The sequence below is a fragment of the Tripterygium wilfordii genome, chromosome 6 (assembly GCF_013401445.1).
Source record: "Tripterygium wilfordii isolate XIE 37 chromosome 6, ASM1340144v1, whole genome shotgun sequence".
In the NCBI taxonomy this organism is placed as follows: domain Eukaryota; kingdom Viridiplantae; phylum Streptophyta; class Magnoliopsida; order Celastrales; family Celastraceae; genus Tripterygium; species Tripterygium wilfordii.
In genome coordinates, this window is record NC_052237.1 from 6,933,317 (window position 1) to 6,951,881 (window position 18,565).

General features: G+C 36.8%; 4 protein-coding genes across 8 annotated transcripts; 2 read left to right on the plus strand and 2 right to left on the minus strand.

The window, feature by feature from the left end:
* The first annotated feature begins 455 nt into the window (after positions 1–455).
* Positions 456–3,990, plus strand: LOC119999292 (benzaldehyde dehydrogenase, mitochondrial-like). The gene is made up of 11 exons (XM_038846777.1): positions 456–718; positions 833–967; positions 1,081–1,223; positions 1,313–1,466; positions 1,563–1,792; positions 2,105–2,194; positions 2,341–2,514; positions 2,594–2,731; positions 3,108–3,245; positions 3,343–3,404; positions 3,482–3,990. The coding sequence occupies exons 1-11, from the start codon at positions 643–645 to the stop codon at positions 3,753–3,755; spliced, it is 1,614 nt and encodes a 537-aa protein (XP_038702705.1). The 5' UTR covers positions 456–642; the 3' UTR covers positions 3,756–3,990.
* Positions 3,991–5,065: 1,075 nt separating this feature from the next.
* Positions 5,066–8,232, plus strand: LOC120000487 (equilibrative nucleotide transporter 1-like). The gene is made up of 2 exons (XM_038848583.1): positions 5,066–5,699; positions 7,238–8,232. The coding sequence occupies exons 1-2, from the start codon at positions 5,153–5,155 to the stop codon at positions 7,963–7,965; spliced, it is 1,275 nt and encodes a 424-aa protein (XP_038704511.1). The 5' UTR covers positions 5,066–5,152; the 3' UTR covers positions 7,966–8,232.
* A 696-nt stretch (positions 8,233–8,928) lies between these two features.
* On the minus strand, positions 8,929–13,923 carry LOC120000641. The gene is made up of 4 exons (XM_038848766.1): positions 13,821–13,923; positions 13,579–13,659; positions 12,020–12,272; positions 8,929–9,587 (listed from the first exon to the last, which is right to left on the minus strand). Exons 1-4 carry the CDS (start codon positions 13,921–13,923, stop codon positions 8,996–8,998), a joined length of 1,029 nt encoding a protein of 342 aa, XP_038704694.1. The 3' UTR covers positions 8,929–8,995.
* LOC119999504 (U4/U6 small nuclear ribonucleoprotein Prp31 homolog) lies at positions 12,270–17,331 on the minus strand. 5 transcript variants are annotated; one of them, XM_038847114.1, is made up of 4 exons: positions 17,241–17,331; positions 17,095–17,149; positions 15,450–15,620; positions 12,270–14,971 (listed from the first exon to the last, which is right to left on the minus strand). In XM_038847114.1, exons 3-4 carry the CDS (start codon positions 15,553–15,555, stop codon positions 14,721–14,723), a joined length of 357 nt encoding a protein of 118 aa, XP_038703042.1. In that variant the 5' UTR covers positions 15,556–15,620; positions 17,095–17,149; positions 17,241–17,331; the 3' UTR covers positions 12,270–14,720. The 5 variants fall into 5 exon arrangements, 3 of the variants coding, with proteins under 3 accessions (XP_038703042.1, XP_038703041.1, XP_038703040.1); XR_005468463.1 differs by lacking the exons at positions 17,095–17,149; positions 17,241–17,331 and having other exon boundaries at positions 12,270–13,928; positions 14,004–14,971; positions 15,450–15,714; XR_005468462.1 differs by lacking the exons at positions 17,095–17,149; positions 17,241–17,331 and having other exon boundaries at positions 12,270–12,389; positions 13,695–14,971; positions 15,450–15,714.
* Between the last annotated feature and the right edge of the window lie 1,234 nt (positions 17,332–18,565).

The following is an 18,565-nucleotide window of genomic DNA, read 5'->3' on the forward strand; positions in this document are numbered from 1 at the left end:
ACATATATTGAGCTCACGAAGAGGCCTCCAGTCTACACACCTTGGGCTGATGAAGAATTGAAGACCGGGTTTACTACAACAAATCCTTCTATAGCATATTTGAGGGTTAATTTTTTAATTTTAAAAATCATACATGTGTCATATTTGGTCTATCAAATCCAATAAAACATTTTTTATTTGAAAACAAAAATCAAGTTCATGTCATTCATTTCATGTTTTGAACTTGAATTTATATCCGATCGTCTAAATCAACAACCAGAGATCTAATTGACATGTCATGCACGTGATCGCCAGAACAAAAGTCAACATCTAGAGGTTTAATGACTAATTGTCATGTCATGTCATGCACGTGATACACTAGAAGAAAGGTTGATTCCGGAGTTGGCAATCGCTGGACTTTTCCACCTAAGAAGGGTAGAAAAAGGAAAGCAACATGGTGGTCCTTTCAAATATCATGTATGAATCTCTAGTTGTTTGACCTGTTGCTATCCAAAACAAATCTCCATCTAGTCATTCACACCGCAAAATATGCATACATATACATATATAGGAACAAGCATTATTTATATACATTGGAAAGACTCTTAACTGAGAGACAATCGATCGATCGGTAGAGGATTTAGTACTGTTACTGCGGTTGACATGGCGGCTCGGAGGTTATCTTCGTTGATGTCTCGTTCATTCAATTCGGTTTCTGCTTCTGCCCTGCTCTCCAAAGGTACGACTTTATCGGTGATTGAAATGACCTAATCCTCTATTTCCAAAATACCCTTTGTTTTTTAAAAAGAAATTGGCTTCCTACTGAATCTCTCCTTTGATATCGTTCTTTCAGGGAAGAATTCTGGCTTAAGCAGAAGAATATGCAGATATAGCACTGCCACTGATATTGAGGAACCAATTAATCCAAATGTCAATGTAAATTATACTCAGCTTTTAATCAATGGACAATTTGTTGATGCAGCATCAGGTAAGCGTATATTTTTTTTTATTATGTTTTATTGATATTCAGATACATTTGTGCTATTGTTTTGATTTTATGAGCCAAGGGAAAATCTCAGACAATCTTTCCTTTGGTCACAGGGAAAACTTTTCCAACACTGGATCCGAGGACAGGGGATGTGATTGCTCAAGTTGCTGAAGGGGATTCTGAAGATATTGATCGAGCAGTCTCTGCTGCTCGCAAGGCATTTGATGAAGGACCATGGCCAAAGATGTCAGCTTATGTAACTACTTCTTATTTTTGGCTTCTTGATTTAACACTTGTTCTGTCGTATTGTCCAAAGACAATTTGTTTTGCTCTTCTGTTATCCAGGAAAGGCAACGAGTACTTTTGCGTTTTGCTGATCTAGTTGAAAAGCACAATGATGAACTCGCAGCTCTTGAGACCTGGGATAATGGAAAACCTTATGAGCAGGCTGCTAAAATAGAATTACCAATGATCACACGTCTAATACGTTACTATGCAGGTGGGTAAAAGGAAAAGGAACATGAACTTTTCTTCTATTTTGTATAATACTTGGATCGAATAATTGAAATTTTCTTGTATTCTACTAATTATTCAGGTTGGGCTGATAAGATTCACGGTCTCACGGTTCCAGCTGATGGATCATATCATGTGCAAACCTTGCATGAACCAATTGGTGTTGCTGGTCAAATTATCCCATGGAATTTTCCACTTTTAATGTTTGCTTGGAAAGTTGGGCCTGCATTAGCTTGTGGCAACACCATTGTTCTTAAAACTGCAGAACAGACTCCCTTGTCTGCTCTCTATATGTCAAAGTTATTTCATGAGGTAATCTTTTAAAACATCTATTGTTTTCTCCTGAATATTCCATGGATATAATAATGCCTGAATTCTGGACTTTTGATCTCCCGAATTAGAAAGCGTGGGATGTCTAGCTCTAAATTTTTAAAATCTAAAAGGTTGTTAAGCTGAAATTAGTGTTGCAAGATATAATGTTGCAAGATATAATATAGGGCTTAGTTAAGCTGATATTCTGAGTATAGTAATATACTCTACTAATTAACAAGCTGTCAAGTTGTTCCTCTTGACTTGTGTGCAAATGCCATTCTTGTCTTCTGATCAGATTAGCCTTTGTGGCAGGCTGGCCTTCCTGAAGGTGTTCTTAATGTTATTTCTGGCTTTGGTCCAACTGCTGGTGCAGCTCTTGCCAGTCATATGGAAGTGGATAAGGTAATTGTTATCTTAAACTGTACATCAAAGAAATATTTAAGATATTTACAAGCTAAGATCGATGCAGCTTCATCTCTTTGTGACAGACTATTGGTTGTTGACTATTGGTGTAGTTCCCCTTTGAATGATTTGTAATCTTCTTGCAGCTTGCTTTCACTGGATCAACTGTTACAGGACAAAGAGTTCTTGAGCTGGCAGCAAAAAGCAATCTCAAACCAGTTACTTTAGAGCTTGGAGGGAAATCCCCCTTTATAGTGTGCCATGATGCTGATGTGGATAAGGCTGTTGAGTTGGCACACTTGGCTTTATTCTTTAATCAGGTATGTTCACAATAAGGTTGAACATAATGGCAATCCAGAACAAGTTCAAATAAATTTTTAACTTTTTTGCAACTGGCAGGGACAATGCTGCTGTGCTGGCTCACGGACGTTTGTACATGAGAGTGTATACGATGAGTTCGTTGAGAAAGCAAAGGCTTTGGCTATGAAACGCACTGTTGGTGATCCATTTAAGCAGGGTATTGAACAAGGTCCACAGGTAAAAGTGATGCTCATATGCAAGGGATTATTTGTATGGATTAATCTTAGAACTCCATAATTGGAACTTTTATATTTTCGTTACCGTATGGCGGGGTGTGCTATGATCATCATAAGTTCATGTCACAAAAATGGCTGCTATATTCGGGTAACTTTGATAGGTCTGCCATCCCAAGCCTTGAAATAATCAGAATCACCTGTACAGTGTTTATTTCTTTTCTCGTTTGTCTGTCAAAATTATCAGAACAATCAAACTTTTTAGCAAATGTTGGAATATGTCCTGCACCTGCTGCTTTCTTGCTGCTTTTAAATTATATTTTTTCATGAACTGTCCATTTGTTCGTGTACTAATAATGATGGCCTACTTAAAAATCCAGATTGATTCAGAACAATTTGAGAAGATAATGAAGTATATTAGATCTGGTATTGACAATGGAGCAACCCTTGAGACCGGTGGTGAGAGATTTGGCAACAAGGGCTTCTATGTCAAGCCCACCGTCTTCTCAAATGTTCAGGTATATATATTTCTTTAGTAGGAATCAGTAATTGCTTTACTTAGAAAGATTGATATATGATTATGATTACACTGAAACACTATAACTTATTGATCAGGATGACATGTTGATAGCAAAAGATGAGATATTTGGTCCAGTTCAGTCCATCTTGAAATTCAAGTGAGTGATGATCGATCTTCTTCAGAGATTTTGTTGCATATGAAAATAGTTTGCACTAACAATCGCGGTTATTGCAGGGACCTTAATGAAGTCATACGTAGGGCAAATGCGACTAACTATGGCTTGGCTGCTGGGGTATTTACCCAGGACATAGACACTGCAAACACCCTGATGCGTGCATTGCGAGTTGGCACGGTATGGATAAATTGCTTTGATGTCTTTGATGCTGCTATTCCCTTTGGTGGGTACAAGATGAGTGGAATTGGCAGGGAAAAAGGCATTTACAGTCTTAGCAATTACTTGCAAGTGAAGGCTGTTGTCACTCCCTTGACAAATCCAGCATGGCTATAGGGTTCTTCATGACTCTTCCTTTTCAGTTCTTGATTTGAAACAATTTGAAACAATTTTTCATTGTCATAATAATGGTCGTCTCCATAGCTGATTCTATCATTTTTGGCTATGGAGTCCCATAGCTTTACAACTTGGCTCTTGATGATCTTGCAACAGGGTTTTTCATACTCAGACAATAAGCTGCATTCTAGTTCCTGGCATTTTGAACCTATCAAATTTAAGATGAAATTAGGTGAGGAATATGATTACAAATATCCAGAGAAATGATGACAAAGCAACTATAATGTCCACTTTCTTTATCGCGTTTTATCCTCTCGAACCATTAGAAAAATCTCAAGAAAGAGATCGCCCTTGATGAACTCAACGCTAATTTTTAACCACGATATGAAATACCAAATTTCTTCTTCCCCTTCATGTCATAACTCATAAAAACAGTAACTTACATCCATCTTGTTAATAACTTAACCCAACCTATAGGATAAATTATTTGATCCTTAAATTTTGAACAAATCAAAAAATTCCTAAACTATTCCATCTGGTTTGGATGAAATTCAGTCACCGTTCACGTTTTTCTTTTTCTTATCAATGAATACATCTCTTTATTTTTCTTTTACGAGACTCATTCAAGACATGGTCATAATGGAGCACGTCCTACATGAGAAACTTCGGCACGTGCAAAGGTGGATCTGCTTCAATATGACTAGGGGTTGAGTAGATGAAATTCTGACCAAAAAGACGTCCAATATCGAGATCAAACAATCGGAGATTGAGTAGATGAAAGATCATTGATTTGTAAATCTCTCTAATATGTATATTACTTCTGAAAATCTCTTAAATCGAACAAAATCAATAAAGTAATTGTTACATAGCATTAGTTGGTGTGTATAATTGTACTCCATGTGTTGTCTTCTACGATTTTTCAATGAAATCGATATTGTTTTGAAAAATTTCTTACTATGTAAACTCTTTTTTTCTTTTTTTTTTGTGGAGAATTGTGGTGTAGACTTAGTACTTTCTAATTTAATATGTAAATATAAATTTATTTTTTATTTTTAATTTAAGAGTTAATATGTCATTCTAAACAAAGATAACAAAATATTTATGTAAAATTAAAAAAAAACTTTAAAAATGATGTAAAGTTAGTACTTTAGGTGTATGCAAATAAAATTTTTCTTATTGGTATATATCTTTTGAATCGTGTATTTATTGGTAATTACAAATTACCCTACTTATTATACAAAATTACAAATATAAATTTAATAATTGAGTATCCAGGTCATAAATATCTTCTACGGGGAGGATATAGATTGCCAAAATAGAGTCCACCACGCTTCGCTTCTTGGTCTTGGTTCTCTGCCACACAGACCAGCGAATAGGAAGTTACAAGCTTGATCCTCATGGCGCTCTCGGGCGCCCAAAATGAAGAAATGGATTCGGAGTCCTCCGTCCTCCTCCTTTCCGCCGCAGCCAACCCCACGATTCCCCCCCAAAAGATCCCCAATGACAGCTTCCATTTTGCCTACATCATCTACTTCACCATGGGCCTGGGCTTTCTCCTCCCATGGAACGCCTTCATCACCGCCATCGATTACTTCTCTTACCTCTACCCGGACGTTTCAGTTGACCGCATCTTCGCCGTCTCTTACATGCTAGTCTGCCTAGTTTGCCTCCTTATCATTGTCTACTATGCTCACAAATCGGACGCCTATGTGCGGATCAACATTGGATTGGTCCTATTCGTGGTGTCTCTGCTGGTAATCCCAGTCATGGACGCCGTTTATATCAAGGGCCGGGTCGGATTGTATGACGGATTCTATGTGTCGGTCGGGGCAGTCACGCTTTCCGGTGTGGCGGACGCTCTTGTTCAGGGTGGGCTAATTGGTTCCGCGGGCGAGTTGCCTGAGCGGTATATGCAAGCTGTCGTTGCAGGCACTGCGGGTTCTGGTAAACTTTCTTGTACTTTCACTGCTATTTTTCTTCAGTACGATAAAATGGAGTTAGATTCACGTGAACGCACCTTTTGAATGGTATCTCTATTAGTTTGATTGGATGCTGGTTTTGTCGTATTGAGAGGACTTCTCACTGTTCCGTTGGCAAGTTTTGCAAGTCCCACCGAATTTGGAAATCAAAGTACAAGAGATTCTAAAATCAATTTAGAATTCATACGAGCTTCTGTGCACGGGAGCTGGGCTTGTGTTGGTTTTGCTTTCTGGTGGAACAAAATCTAAAACCATCAATTATGTGCAAACTAAAAGCCAGAAACATGTGATGAGAAAACTACATAGACATCCTCCTGACCATGCCCATATTATTCCCTTCCCTTGGTGTCTTGGTCAAGTTTGGTATACGCAATGGTTAATCATATTTTTTTTTTCTTTTTTGACTTGATAAGTGGATATAAAGTCGCCTCTTTTTGTTTTGGTTTTTATGAAGTACTTGTGATCTTGGTAATCATCTCTTTTTCTTGTTTGACTTGATTAAGTGGATATAAAGTCGGCATATTTTTGTTTTTGGGTTTTATGAAGTACTTGTGATCTTGTGTGCATTTGTTAATCAAGTCTGTTTTTGATGTGGCTCTTGTTTTGGTGTTGCTTTCTGGTGTTATCAAGATTCTTGTTTGCTCAATGAATACTGAAAACGTTTGGCCTTTGTCAGATCCAAATTAAATTTTAGAATTGGTATTGAGTTCTTGTTTTCTCAATGATTTCTGAAAATCAATTTAGCCTTTCAGATTCAAACAGATGTATTTGAGGGCTTTTGTTTCTCTGTTTTTCTTCCTCTCTTAGTTGCCTGTTTGGTGCTTTCTCATGAATGCAAATCGTCAGTCTTAAAACAAAAGGAGAATGTGATTTTCATCCAAATTCTTGCAAATAAAGCTTAACGTGCTTGTAAAATGTGGGATTGTGTTGAACTAATTACGCAACTTTTCTTTTTGGTAAGTCCAGTGTTTTATTTTTTATTGAGAAAAGGAAGTCCAGTGTCGCATTTAGTTCCTTACCGTTTCCTTTAGCTTAAAGAGTACTTCTAAAATACTGTTATTTAAGTGAATCCATATGCAATTTCTCTAGCCACACTAAAGAAAACATAAATAATTTCTTTGTTCGCTTGGGAAAAAATATCTTTGTTCTATAGTCTAATTTCTGTGCGTCTTTGTTTTGAAAGAGAGAGATTGAAAATGGATGTTTTGTGGAAAGCAAGTTGATGTAATCATACTCTCACTTAATATTTTTCTCCCTGAACTTCAAGGAGATGGCTGTATGTTGTAGAATCCATTCTTCTAGGTGCTTTGCATGAGCTGTAAGTAAGTTGTTTCTTGAAATTTCTGTTACGAACTCTTAACACTATTCCTAGGTTACTATCAGCTTTTATGGGGCCCTAACTCCTAATTTGACATGCAAAAACTAATTTTACTTTACATACTAAGTTCCCATCAGACTGTCTTTGGTAGGAACATTTTAAAATCTCTGAATTGTTGACTGCAGGGGTTCTTGTTTCATTTCTAAGGATTGTAACTAAATCGGTATATGCTCAAGATGCCAGTGGCCTGAGAAAAAGTGCAAATCTTTACTTTTCTGTTGGGATTGTGGTTATGGTAATTTGTGTGATATTTCACAATGTTGGGCATAAACTTCCAGTGATTAGGTACTACACAGATTTGAAAAATCAAGCTGTAAATATAGAGAAAGAGGAGAGAGGATTGACTGGATCTGTGTGGAGATCAACCTTATTGGAAACTGCGGGGAGGGTTAAATGGTATGGCTTTGGGGTACTCATTATCTACGTTGTGACACTGTCGATATTTCCGGGATATATTACAGAGGATGTCCACTCTGAGGTTCTGAAGGATTGGTACCCAATTCTCCTTATCACTGGCTACAATGTGTTCGACCTTGTTGGCAAGTCGTTAACTGCAGTATACATGCTAGAAAATGCAAAAGTAGCAATTGGTGGTTGTATTGCAAGACTTCTGTTTTTCCCTCTTTTCTTGGGGTGCTTGCATGGTCCCAAATTCTTCCGAACAGAGATTCCGGTCACTATCTTGACTTGCCTTTTAGGCCTAACTAACGGCTACTTGACAAGTGTTCTGATGATCTTGGCTCCTAAAGTTGTCTCACTACAACATGCGGAGATTGCAGGGATTGTGATCGTGTTGTTTATGGTAGTTGGACTGGCTGTTGGGTCCATTTTATCTTGGTTTTGGGTTATCTGAGTAATGCTCATTAGAAAACCTGCCCGAGTCTCAAAGAAAGAAAAAGAGATGTACGATTCGATGGGGATAAACATTGCTCGAAGCCAGAGTCAGAGACCCATGGATTCCCCAACGTGTATTTGCTATCTGTAAAACTTTGTAAACTTAAATGCATTCTTCTTTTATCGCTGAAACGTCTACCTTTTATCTTTTGAAAATTATTTTTAATGTAAAGCGAACACAAATTTAGATATATGGTCAGCTGGTGGTTTATCCAGTTTCTTGTGATTCTTGTGTTAGTCAAAGATTCTGCTTCTCTGATAAATTAGCAGGAAAGCTTTTGAGACATGCCATCCATGGGTTTCGTTCATTGTCAAAACTCAAAAGCGTGAAAGGATTCATTCAGGGGCAAAGCCAGGAAGTGAAAGGATTCATTCAGAGGCAAAGCCAGGAATTGATGATTGAAGTGGGCTAATACATTTTGATTTGTTTGAAAAAATTTAACATTCTGATTTGTTTGGGCAGAGCCAGGAATTGATTATGGAAGTGGGCTAATACATTTTGATTTGTTTGAAAAAATTTAACGAGTTGCCTCGGAAATTTTTTTTATGAAAAAGTATCCCAGGCTGCAACGAAGCAGCATTTCAAACCTAATCACCTTGGTTGCAAATTTCAAAATGATTTATAAATTTGTGGTTGGAGGTATATAAAAGTTCAAATTAATCGATCATGACACCAACTTCTGGCTTGGATAACAAGAGATGGTCAAAGATTCCTGTTTCTATTTTCATCAGATGATATGTAATTATAAAACTGCTGGTCTAAATAAGTGGAACGATTACCAACGAGAGGTGACTCGGTTGATAATCGACTGAGTTAGACATATGTGGAACAATTTATAATTCTATAGAACTACTGGGGTGGATGGAGCACATAAAACCACGCAATTGGAAGAATGGAAATGACAAAAGTGACTAACACAAGAAGGGAAAAACAATACCACTGTTCTTATATTATCAACACTTACCCAAAATTGAGAGTATATTACGTTTCATAGAAAGAAAGGGACTGCAATGTTCGTCTTCTGATTGCTACCTTGCTCAGCAATTTCTTTCAGGCTTGTCCAAGCTTTTCTCCTCCGTTTACCCGATGCACTTGTAGTATTTTCTTCATTTTTTACGGTGGAAATGCTTCCAGATTCATCAGATCTTTTAAGTCCTGATCCTGATCTGCTTCTTTTCCTTCTCTTTCCATTCAACAAACTAATATCGCTTCTTACTGGAGTTGCTGGATTATTATTTGCAGCTATTTCTGGCAAAGTTATCTCATCTGTTCTGTCTAGGTCTATCTGTAATTGGTGTTTGTCTTTCTCCAGTGCTTCCTCTGAGCTCATAGCGTGCTTCTGAAGCACAAACTCGACAGGTTTGGATTCTAAACATTGTTTTGGTGTGGGAGGGCACATCTCCTTCATATGTCCTTTTGGAGTCCCCCTCTTCAGATTCCGATGTGAACAAAAGTGGCATGCATAAATCACATTGTTCTGCATCATTGTGCCCGGTTTCTTGGTCCTACGGTGCTTCTTGGCTCGATTCTTTTCAACTCGAACAGTGCAATGAAAGCCAGGCTGAAGAATTGACTCACATCTGTAGAGAAGAAATCCGGATTTGCAATATTAGACAGAAAAAAAAACTCTCTAGATAAAAAAGTCCTAGAGGTAAATATTTAAACGAAACAAACAGATACCAATAAAAATCTCGAAGCCAGTATTTTCATCATACCACCAAAAAGTCTAAAATTACATGAGGAAATAATCATTTGAGTCTCCACATAGTACACAAAACAGCATAATCATTTGACAGCCTTCGAATATGGATTGTGAAACAGTATAATCATTTGAACTTTGTATAAACATAACAGGGCTGAATCTTACCTCGCACTGAAGACTCATTTGACCATGAAAAACACATAAGATGGCCAAAGTAAAAAAAAGAACAGCATGTCATCGTGTTGACTTCATGTCAAAACCATCACGCAAGACCTTTAAAATCTCTCCAACTGACAATTCATGCCAACTAGCTCTTGCAAGAACCAGAAATGTAATACATCTCTTTGATTGATCTTTTAGAGGACATAAGTGAGGATTATAAATGACAACAACAACACGTAAATTACCCACAACCGAATCGATTTCTCACAGGATCTTGTCAAAAAGAAGCTGGAAGCTATGATAATTGTATCAAGGATAACATTTTGTATTATGTTATGGCCAATAAGGCTGCAGGGGAGAATCTCCCATTCCAATTGGCATGGATGAGCTTCCAATATAAAAAAGTCCCTTGACTTGGTATATAAGACTACATCTACATTCAACTCAAAGTTAATATCTTTAGACTACATACATCCATTATATATATATATATATAGATATATATATATACAGAAATTCTCCTATGTGGACCAAAAGTGTGGACCAAGTTTGTGGACTTGTTTTTCAACCATAGATGTGGTGGGCCCCATAATAAATGTGTGGCCCCCATATATATATATAGATATATATATATGAGATGAATTTTTTTTTTAAAAAAGGTAAAGAAAACGAAGAAGATTACGAAAACATGAGAAGTTTGGTAAGACCTCATGGAAATATCACACTAGGTTTTTGATAGGGGGGCTCCAATTATTTGCTACAATTCTCCCCAAAACTATCTTAAATCATAAATTAAAATGTGTTTTTGAGTTGGTGTTCATAATGTTGGAATATAGTATATTTTTTTAAAAAAAATAATCCTAAATTCTAAAATCTAAAACCTAAATCTAAACCCTAAACCCTAAATCATAAACCCTAAACACTAATTCCTAGATCCTAAACTCTAATATGTCATTTTCAAACAAACAAAACCATGATTTAACATGGTTTTGGGGGAGAAACGTAGATAAAAATTAGAGCCCCTCCCAGCTCATAGGTTAACTTCTCATCATGTTTTAATGGAGCAACCCGCTTCAGTCATTCAAGATCAAGGACACTGAACCATTCCTCGTCTTGGCACATGCAGCCAAATTAAGACTGGAATATATAAAATGAAAATACAACAAAAGTGGAAAAGAGGTGATCTTTTTAAGATAGAAAAACTACTGAATAAGGAAATTTTTTGATGTATGTGGTAGAAAATTCAGGTAATGGTGACAAATGAAGAGGATATTTCTTTAGAAATATAACAAGTTGGAATAAGTGCATAATATGGATCATGTCATTGAAGGAGAACCAGAAGGCTAATTATAAATTGTATGGCACACCCATTAATGCTCTCAGGTACGGAAGGTTTCAATGCTAAGAGAAATATTTTCAGAAAAAAGTACACCCAGTGGAAATGTAAATGCCATGGGAAATGTTTTGTAACACAAAAAATATAAATAAAAACTTAAGATATTTGATCTAAGGCAGGGGTAGCATTAATTGAAGATATTGCATAATTGTGTAAGTCTAAGATGATTAAGATGTCTACAACACAAACATGTAAATTATCCATTTGAATTACAGGAAATTCAAGTAAACAAAAGGGCAGACTTACAAAAGCCATGGATAGAAGTTATTAGGATAGAAAATTGAATGCAACCAATTCTTAAGGTTGAAAGGTATTTAGCAAAGAAATAAATCCAACACTGGATGTATATTTGGAATTTTTTGTCATTATATACCTGGATCGAGGTGCTAAATGGCCAGGTAAACACTTGATTATTCCCATGAATTTTAAGAAACTGTAAATTTTTTTTTTCAAGTTAACAACACATTGACATGAAGTTGCAAAAACAATTTCACATCTGTTAATAAAAGCTAAAAATTTGTAGAAATAAGTAACCACAAAATTCAAGCTATCCAAAACCTATGACTGACAGTCGGCACACATAATCAGTCCACAATCCACAAAACAACCATCATGCAACAGTAACATCACAGATAATAATTTCCCACAAAGGATATACCTTGATCAATGTTTTTCCACTCGATTAACAGAAACTCATCAAACAACAAAAGACAATCTAAAGTACTTTTGGTAAATAAAATGTCTAGACACACCTTTGGCAAGCGAACAGGGAAGGATCAGGTAGTGCCCCAAGTGCCTCTCTGTTAGCAGCAAACTGGTACCCAAAAAAAGCGCCCAAAGAGGGGATAGCACCCTTGCTGCTGGCCCACACTGCAAGGTTTTGCAAGTGATCAAGCTTTAATAGGGACTTGGATTTGTGTGTGCCAACTCCTCCTTTGATTTGTTGCTTCTTGCCACTGGATTCTTCTCTCAATGTGATTGAATTGCGAGATATAGATTGTCCCTCTTTTAGCCATGGGATTTTTAACACAGATATGGGGTTGGTTTATCACTGAATAGCTGGTATAATTAAACTTAAGCCTGAATAGTTTCAGATTCCCACAAACAAATCTTCTTCTAGGCCTGCTGAAAGACCATATTTCATACAAGGACAAAAGACGTTTAGCAAAGCATATCTATCTCTTCCACAGATAAAATAGCATGGAAATAACCATAGGTACAAGTTCTTCATTAGGTAACTAGCACGTGCTAAAAAATCAAATCAAGGCTTAAAAACACAACTTTCAAGCACCAAAAATGGCGAAGTTGTTATAAAAGCACAATTAACTCCATTGAATGTATTGCTCTAAGACATGTAACAAAGAATGCCAAATTTTGTAGCAAAAAACTGGATTATTTGTGCTTAAACTTTGGTATCATTCTAATTAATTTTCAACCAACTTTTCATATCCGCAGAGGAAGAAAAAAGCACGGAAAATATCAGATACTCTTGTAGTATGAAACGAAAATGTTGAGTAGCATATATCAAATACTGACAGCCCGTAAGAATTTAAAATAGGCCTTGCAACCCGCATGATTATATAGTTATCCTACCAATGAAAACAATAACTAAACCAAAAAAAAAATGCTAATTTCTATGAAGCATATCTAGAGTCTACACATCTAGTCTGAGTTCTGTCTAATTCTGTACATTTAAGAGAAAAATATGGGTGTTCAATGCAAGGAGATGGCATAATTCGCATGAGAAAGAATTTATGAAGTAGAGAGTTGGCCAAGAACGCAAAGAGCAGTGTTTCTAAAAACCAACAAAACATCAACTCTATATACACATCCAAAAGTAAACAGAGCTAAAATAAAACTATCAATGCCTTTCCTTTATTTACATCATGTGAAACTTTTATGATCTAGTAACATAATACCAGTGAAATTTCACTATGATGTTACAACCAGACCTTCCATAAAAAAGATCAGATTTTTACAAATAGAGTCTCAGCCGGTTTCGGCATCAACTTTTATGCAGCATGAAAATTACGTTTATCAAATGTAGAAAGGAAATTATAATTACGGCAAAATTTGATAGGAGGAGAGCAAGAGAGAGTGTGATTATTTACCAAAAATAAAAAACAGAGAGAGAGAGATTAGAGAAGTACAAGAATGAACAATACAACAATTTTAGACGAGACCACAACCTGAAAATACAAGAAGAAACCACAAAAGAGAAACAAAAACGAACTTACAAAGCTAAACCCTGAAGCTAAGCACTGGAACTACAAATACCACCAAAAAAAAATAATTCCCAAAAATCAGACACCCGAAATGGAATATCTAAACTCGTCAACTATAGATAACCTATCAAACACACCAGCATCAACATTACCAATCAATTTCAGACCTAGCATAAAGAAGAAGAGAAAACAGTGAAATTACCTCTGCAAAAAGTAGAAAGATGGTCGGAGTAGCAAATCCAAAGAGATGATCGATGTTGCAAGAAGCAAAAATTGATGCGTGGAAGGGACTACCGGAGCGATGGTGAGGGAGACACCAAAGACTTACACTGGCTCGTGGGGCGACGCGGTCTCTCAAGAGGGAGTATTTTCGCAAGGATCAAGATCGTTGGGATTTTGGTAGTTTTGGGCAATAAGTCCGTTTGATGCATTTTGCCTGTTTTGGTAACAAAATTCTTGTTTTACGAAAAACAAAAGATCACAAATTTTAGATATTGTTGATAAAAATCACCTCTTTTTTTTTATTTATATAGGCAAATTACTTCTCAAATTTCAATATGCATAGTCTGCAAAATGGAGATGATGAACTGTTAAGACTGCCCCGACTGAATAAATCACTGCAGTTTCACTTGACGCCTATCGTAACCATAATTTGCTTGTAGATGAGGTCCTCCTAATATTCGAAAACGTTCCTGTTTCAGAGAAGTAGGTACTCTGAGTTCCACTCCCAAGCTGATGTGCATGAGCCTGTGGGTTTGTGAGCTCAATTCCCTGCATGTGGAAAACAGAACTAAGAGAAAATACAATTGTACAAACAAATGAAAAAGTATCATCATAAAATATCCACAACTCAAGTGGCTTAATTGACAGTTGCCTTCTCTTTCCTCTTCTGTTTCAGAGTGTTTTTTTTCTTCTTCATTTGATGGGGGTGGGGATGGTAGGGTCTTAGGAGAATCTCAACATGGTTAATGATCCAACAACTGATCAGAATGGCCCTTTTTCGTTTTTGTCTGGACACTTGCTAGAAATCAAGTGATCCTAAGGCAACTAGAATCAGAATGACCAAAAATTTCTACTGCTTTGTGGTTGCAATTACAAATGTGTACAAAAATCATCACGACCAGATGCCATTCCTGCATACAAAGACGTAGATACTAAAAATTACATTGAAATCAACATTCACGGACCAATCTTTTCTTTTGTATTCCACCTCTCTCTTTTCTTCATCTCAATCAAGCAGAAGATAGCAAAAAACTCGAGCATAATCAATTGGGTGATCATGCACCAACGATTCCAACTCTGGAAACTTTAACCGGTACTTGTCACGGATAAAATTGTGAATAATAACAATTTCATTCACAATGTCAACTGACAATGCATTACAATCCACAATCAGCTGGTATTCTGGATCATCTTCCAAAACCAGTGCACGATTAGAGATATCAGAATCCTTCTGAAGTGCATCCTCTACTTTCTGCAATTTAAAAGCATATTTTTAAAAGAGAAGAAGGCAGAACAATCCAACTGATAACAATATAAGCAACATGGTTTTACAAAATCTATTACAGAATTAAACTGTTGCAAAATCACGTAGAAGGGAAAAACATGAAACATGAGGCTATCACAATGGTAGCAGGTCTGGGAAAGGCATATCACAATGGAAGAGAGTTGTTTTTTGGGTTTTAACCTGTGATGACTAAGTTGTGGCTAAAGCAACTTTGCCACTATGCCAAGGTTTGCTCTTAAGCAAAATCCAATGCCAATTTGAATATGTTGATTTCAGGACAATGATAATGACAAAAATATACTTAAACAGCCAACATTCTTATGCAATAAAGCATGAAACTGAGCATCAAAATAGAAAAGCGTGGAAACCATTGCAAATTAGACTCTACTGACAATGAAAGTCAAAAGTTGATAAAAAAGATTCCCATTGAAATCATAAGTATGAGATGCATTATATCAATGAATCTCTGTGTTTTCTGCAGTTTTGAGACACTGTCCAAATCATCATAATTAAGAGCTTCTAGATCTGCCATGTCCCCATCCTCATCTTCCTCCATGTTTTCAAGCTCAGCATTATTTTCCTCAGTAAGATCAGCTTCATTATCCGATAACTCGTCAAGGTCTGCAAGAAAAGAATCTGCCAGAGTTGCCATTCTCGTACGATGTGTATTGGAGAAACAACCGAATTGTGGGTGTTGACAAATCGGCAAACAAATCACCCCCCCCCCCCCCCCCCTCCCCCAAATGTTCGTAGGAGCTACATCAAATAATGAAACATAGGTTCTGCTCATTTTTTGCAGCATCAATGCCCACACAATTGATGCTGGACATGTTATTATTGCAATAGATGGACATGCACCCGTATCAGATGCCAATACCATCGAAGAAAAATTTAAGAAATTCAAAAATATATCATGTCACGATCCAAGACACAGTTTAAGTTGGATGTAGATGTAGCTATAATCGAGATACAGAATCACTTCTCTTTTATCTTTTTTTTTTTTCTTGTTAAGTCGAGAAGATTCAGTGACAATAACAAAACGATATTACAACCCAAAGGACATTCAGCAGGATCACTTAGTGTCTGCATAAATGCCTCTACGGCCCAGTAGGTTAAGTATTGATTACATATATTTACAAACAAGAAAATTCATTATACTGAAACCAACATACAGCCAGGGGGGAAGCAAATTTAAATGTCCGGTTACACACATAAAAGGTAAATAAGAGATGAATAATAAATAGAACAAGGTAACTGTTAATTGCATCACCAATTGTATGAGCCACCTTGAGTACACCAACATGCAAGTGTACCAATCGATACCCGTAAAAGTAACAAAGCTCATAAGATACTAAGATATTGAAATATTTGGTAGGAGAAGAAGAAACCAAATAATCAATCCAAGGGTAAGAACTCAGCCATCTTGAAAATTATGAAAGTAACAAAGAACCATGAACACCATAGCATAAATACTCTTAGTCTGAATTAAAGTAATAACATCAAAGAGAGAACTGATCTAGAGCTTTCAGATTCTAAGACATTAATCTACTTTAGACAACATCTAAATAGCCTTTGAAAAGTTATATCAAAACCAATCCAAACTAAACGGAGTCGGGTGCTTATTAATTTTAGGACCAAAGGCCAAAGCATTGTAATATTATTGAGAAAAGGTGAAGAATTCCCTATTTTCATCCACCAGTAGATCCAAGATTTAGAGTTCGCCAAGCCATTGTAAAAAAAGACCTGCTATAATTTGATTTACATTAGAATTTATGAAAGAAAATTTAAAGGAAGCCAAATGGAGATAGTGGCAACCTGTTAATCTAAGTAAGCTTCAAGTTCAAGTCCATAATGTCCATTCATCAAATAAAACAAAACCAAACCCCATAAGTCCAACTAGCAACATTCAGAAAGGAATCACGCTCACATGATTTTGCGAAAATCAAGTGTTACCACCCACATACAGGAATTAAATAGAGCTAGAGCGTTTTGAACAGAGATTATGAACAAAAAAGGGGGAGAAACCCAACAGACAAAGCGGGATTGTTAAGAAGGAAGTAAAAACCCAATAACTCATCACGGATTAGCAACATACCAGCAAAAGACGTAACGCCCAAAATCCAACCAGAAATCACGTATAAGACAAAGCCCTGAGAGAAATCGGACAAATCAGCGAGAGGACTATGCAAATAATTGTGAAATCATAGACCAAATCGAGACAGAACAATGTATTACTATTACCTCCCAGATATAACTGATACGAATGTCCAGATTGCTTAGACATGAGACTTGTGCTCTGATAAGTTTTTTAGATAATAGCCTATTGTGCTTCTTCAGCCCACACATGTGGATAGTGGTTGGATAGTGGTTGGGCGTGGTTGGTTAATAAATGTAGGAGTATACTGAGTGCGTATAGTTGCACACCATATCTGTTTCTTAACAATGGTATCAGAGTGTTCGGTATTTGCAGATATGCATGTTTGGATCTCCCTTTGTCCAGGTATGAGATTGGACTGGATCGTCATAGAAAGGGCTACCAATGGATATGGTGGTATGGATTTGGAGGTATGGGTAAGCTCCAGCCCAGTGAAAGACCATTGAGTGCAGTCAATGTGGTCATCGGCTTCATCTAGGTATGAGAATGGATTGGATCGCTACGAAAAGGGCTACTAGTGGATCTGATGGTACGTGTAAGGACCCCGCCCCAGTGAAAGACCCCCACTGAGGGCAGCTGACGTGTGCGTCGGCTCCCTAAAGCTGGGTAGTGACCTATTGGGTTTATTGGTTACAACTAACTCATATGTGGATAGTGGTTGGGTTTGTGTGGTCTTTAAGAAATGTATGAACTTATTGGGTGCGTATGAAATGCACATCTAACCTGCATGTGCGCGTTTCTGATCTGTTTCTTAACAATAATCTAGAGGAGAAGTGTTTGCAAAGAACGAGAGTGCTCTACACGATACAGTTCGGCTTTCTGGCCTTCGTTTTCCTCTTTACCTACAGGGTAAGAATTTGAGTTATGATTGATGGGCCTTATTTGCAGGGTCATGGGCTTTGTTTTGTACCGGCTCATAACTAAGTTAATGCACTTAATGGGCATCGTGATATTTTCTTGGGCTTACCAAGATGTTAGTTCTTTCATGGGCTCCTATTACAGTTTGCATCTGGATAGCCCATTATAGTGGCAAGAGCCCATTCAGGTTTTGTTAAAAAAAAATCGTTTTAATTAGGCAAACAATAACAACAATTTTCACTTTTTTTGGTCAATGATAGTGTTAGCTTTGTGGTAAATTGTATGCTGGTTATTTTTTTTTATTGGGGTTCAATTTTTTTTCGGAAGCATGAGTTCACATATGAACTTTTCATGGTTTGCCTAGCATGCATGGTTCGTGGGCTTGTACGCTTGCCCAATAGTCCCGATGATAATGACTGTAGGTCACATTGTACGGAAAAATTGACATTTTTTATGTTTCAACTAAAGAATCGAAATTATCATGTTTGGCCTGGTATACGTGGTTTGTAAATTATTGCGCAATAAATGAGTTTATTCAATGCACATCTGTCTC

Coding starts and splice junctions, on each gene's coding strand:
- LOC119999504 (XM_038847112.1), bottom strand. CDS start 15,651: ATGGCAACTCTGGCAGATTCTTTTCTTGCAGACCTTGACGAGTTATCG. Junction 14,972..15,449: donor ACAGAGATTCATTGATATAA/TGCATCTCATAC, acceptor ATGCTTTTAAAT/TGCAGAAAGTAGAGGATGCA.
- LOC120000487 (XM_038848583.1), top strand. CDS start 5,153: ATGGCGCTCTCGGGCGCCCAAAATGAAGAAATGGATTCGGAGTCCTCC. Junction 5,700..7,237: donor TGCAGGCACTGCGGGTTCTG/GTAAACTTTCTT, acceptor TGTTGACTGCAG/GGGTTCTTGTTTCATTTCTA.
- LOC120000641 (XM_038848766.1), bottom strand. CDS start 13,923: ATGCATCAAACGGACTTATTGCCCAAAACTACCAAAATCCCAACGATC. Junction 13,660..13,820: donor GCGTCGCCCCACGAGCCAGT/GTAAGTCTTTGG, acceptor TCTTTATGCTAG/GTCTGAAATTGATTGGTAAT. Junction 12,273..13,578: donor GTTTAGATATTCCATTTCGG/GTGTCTGATTTT, acceptor CATGGCTAAAAG/AGGGACAATCTATATCTCGC.
- LOC119999292 (XM_038846777.1), top strand. CDS start 643: ATGGCGGCTCGGAGGTTATCTTCGTTGATGTCTCGTTCATTCAATTCG. Junction 2,195..2,340: donor GTCATATGGAAGTGGATAAG/GTAATTGTTATC, acceptor ATCTTCTTGCAG/CTTGCTTTCACTGGATCAAC. Junction 2,732..3,107: donor GTATTGAACAAGGTCCACAG/GTAAAAGTGATG, acceptor TTAAAAATCCAG/ATTGATTCAGAACAATTTGA.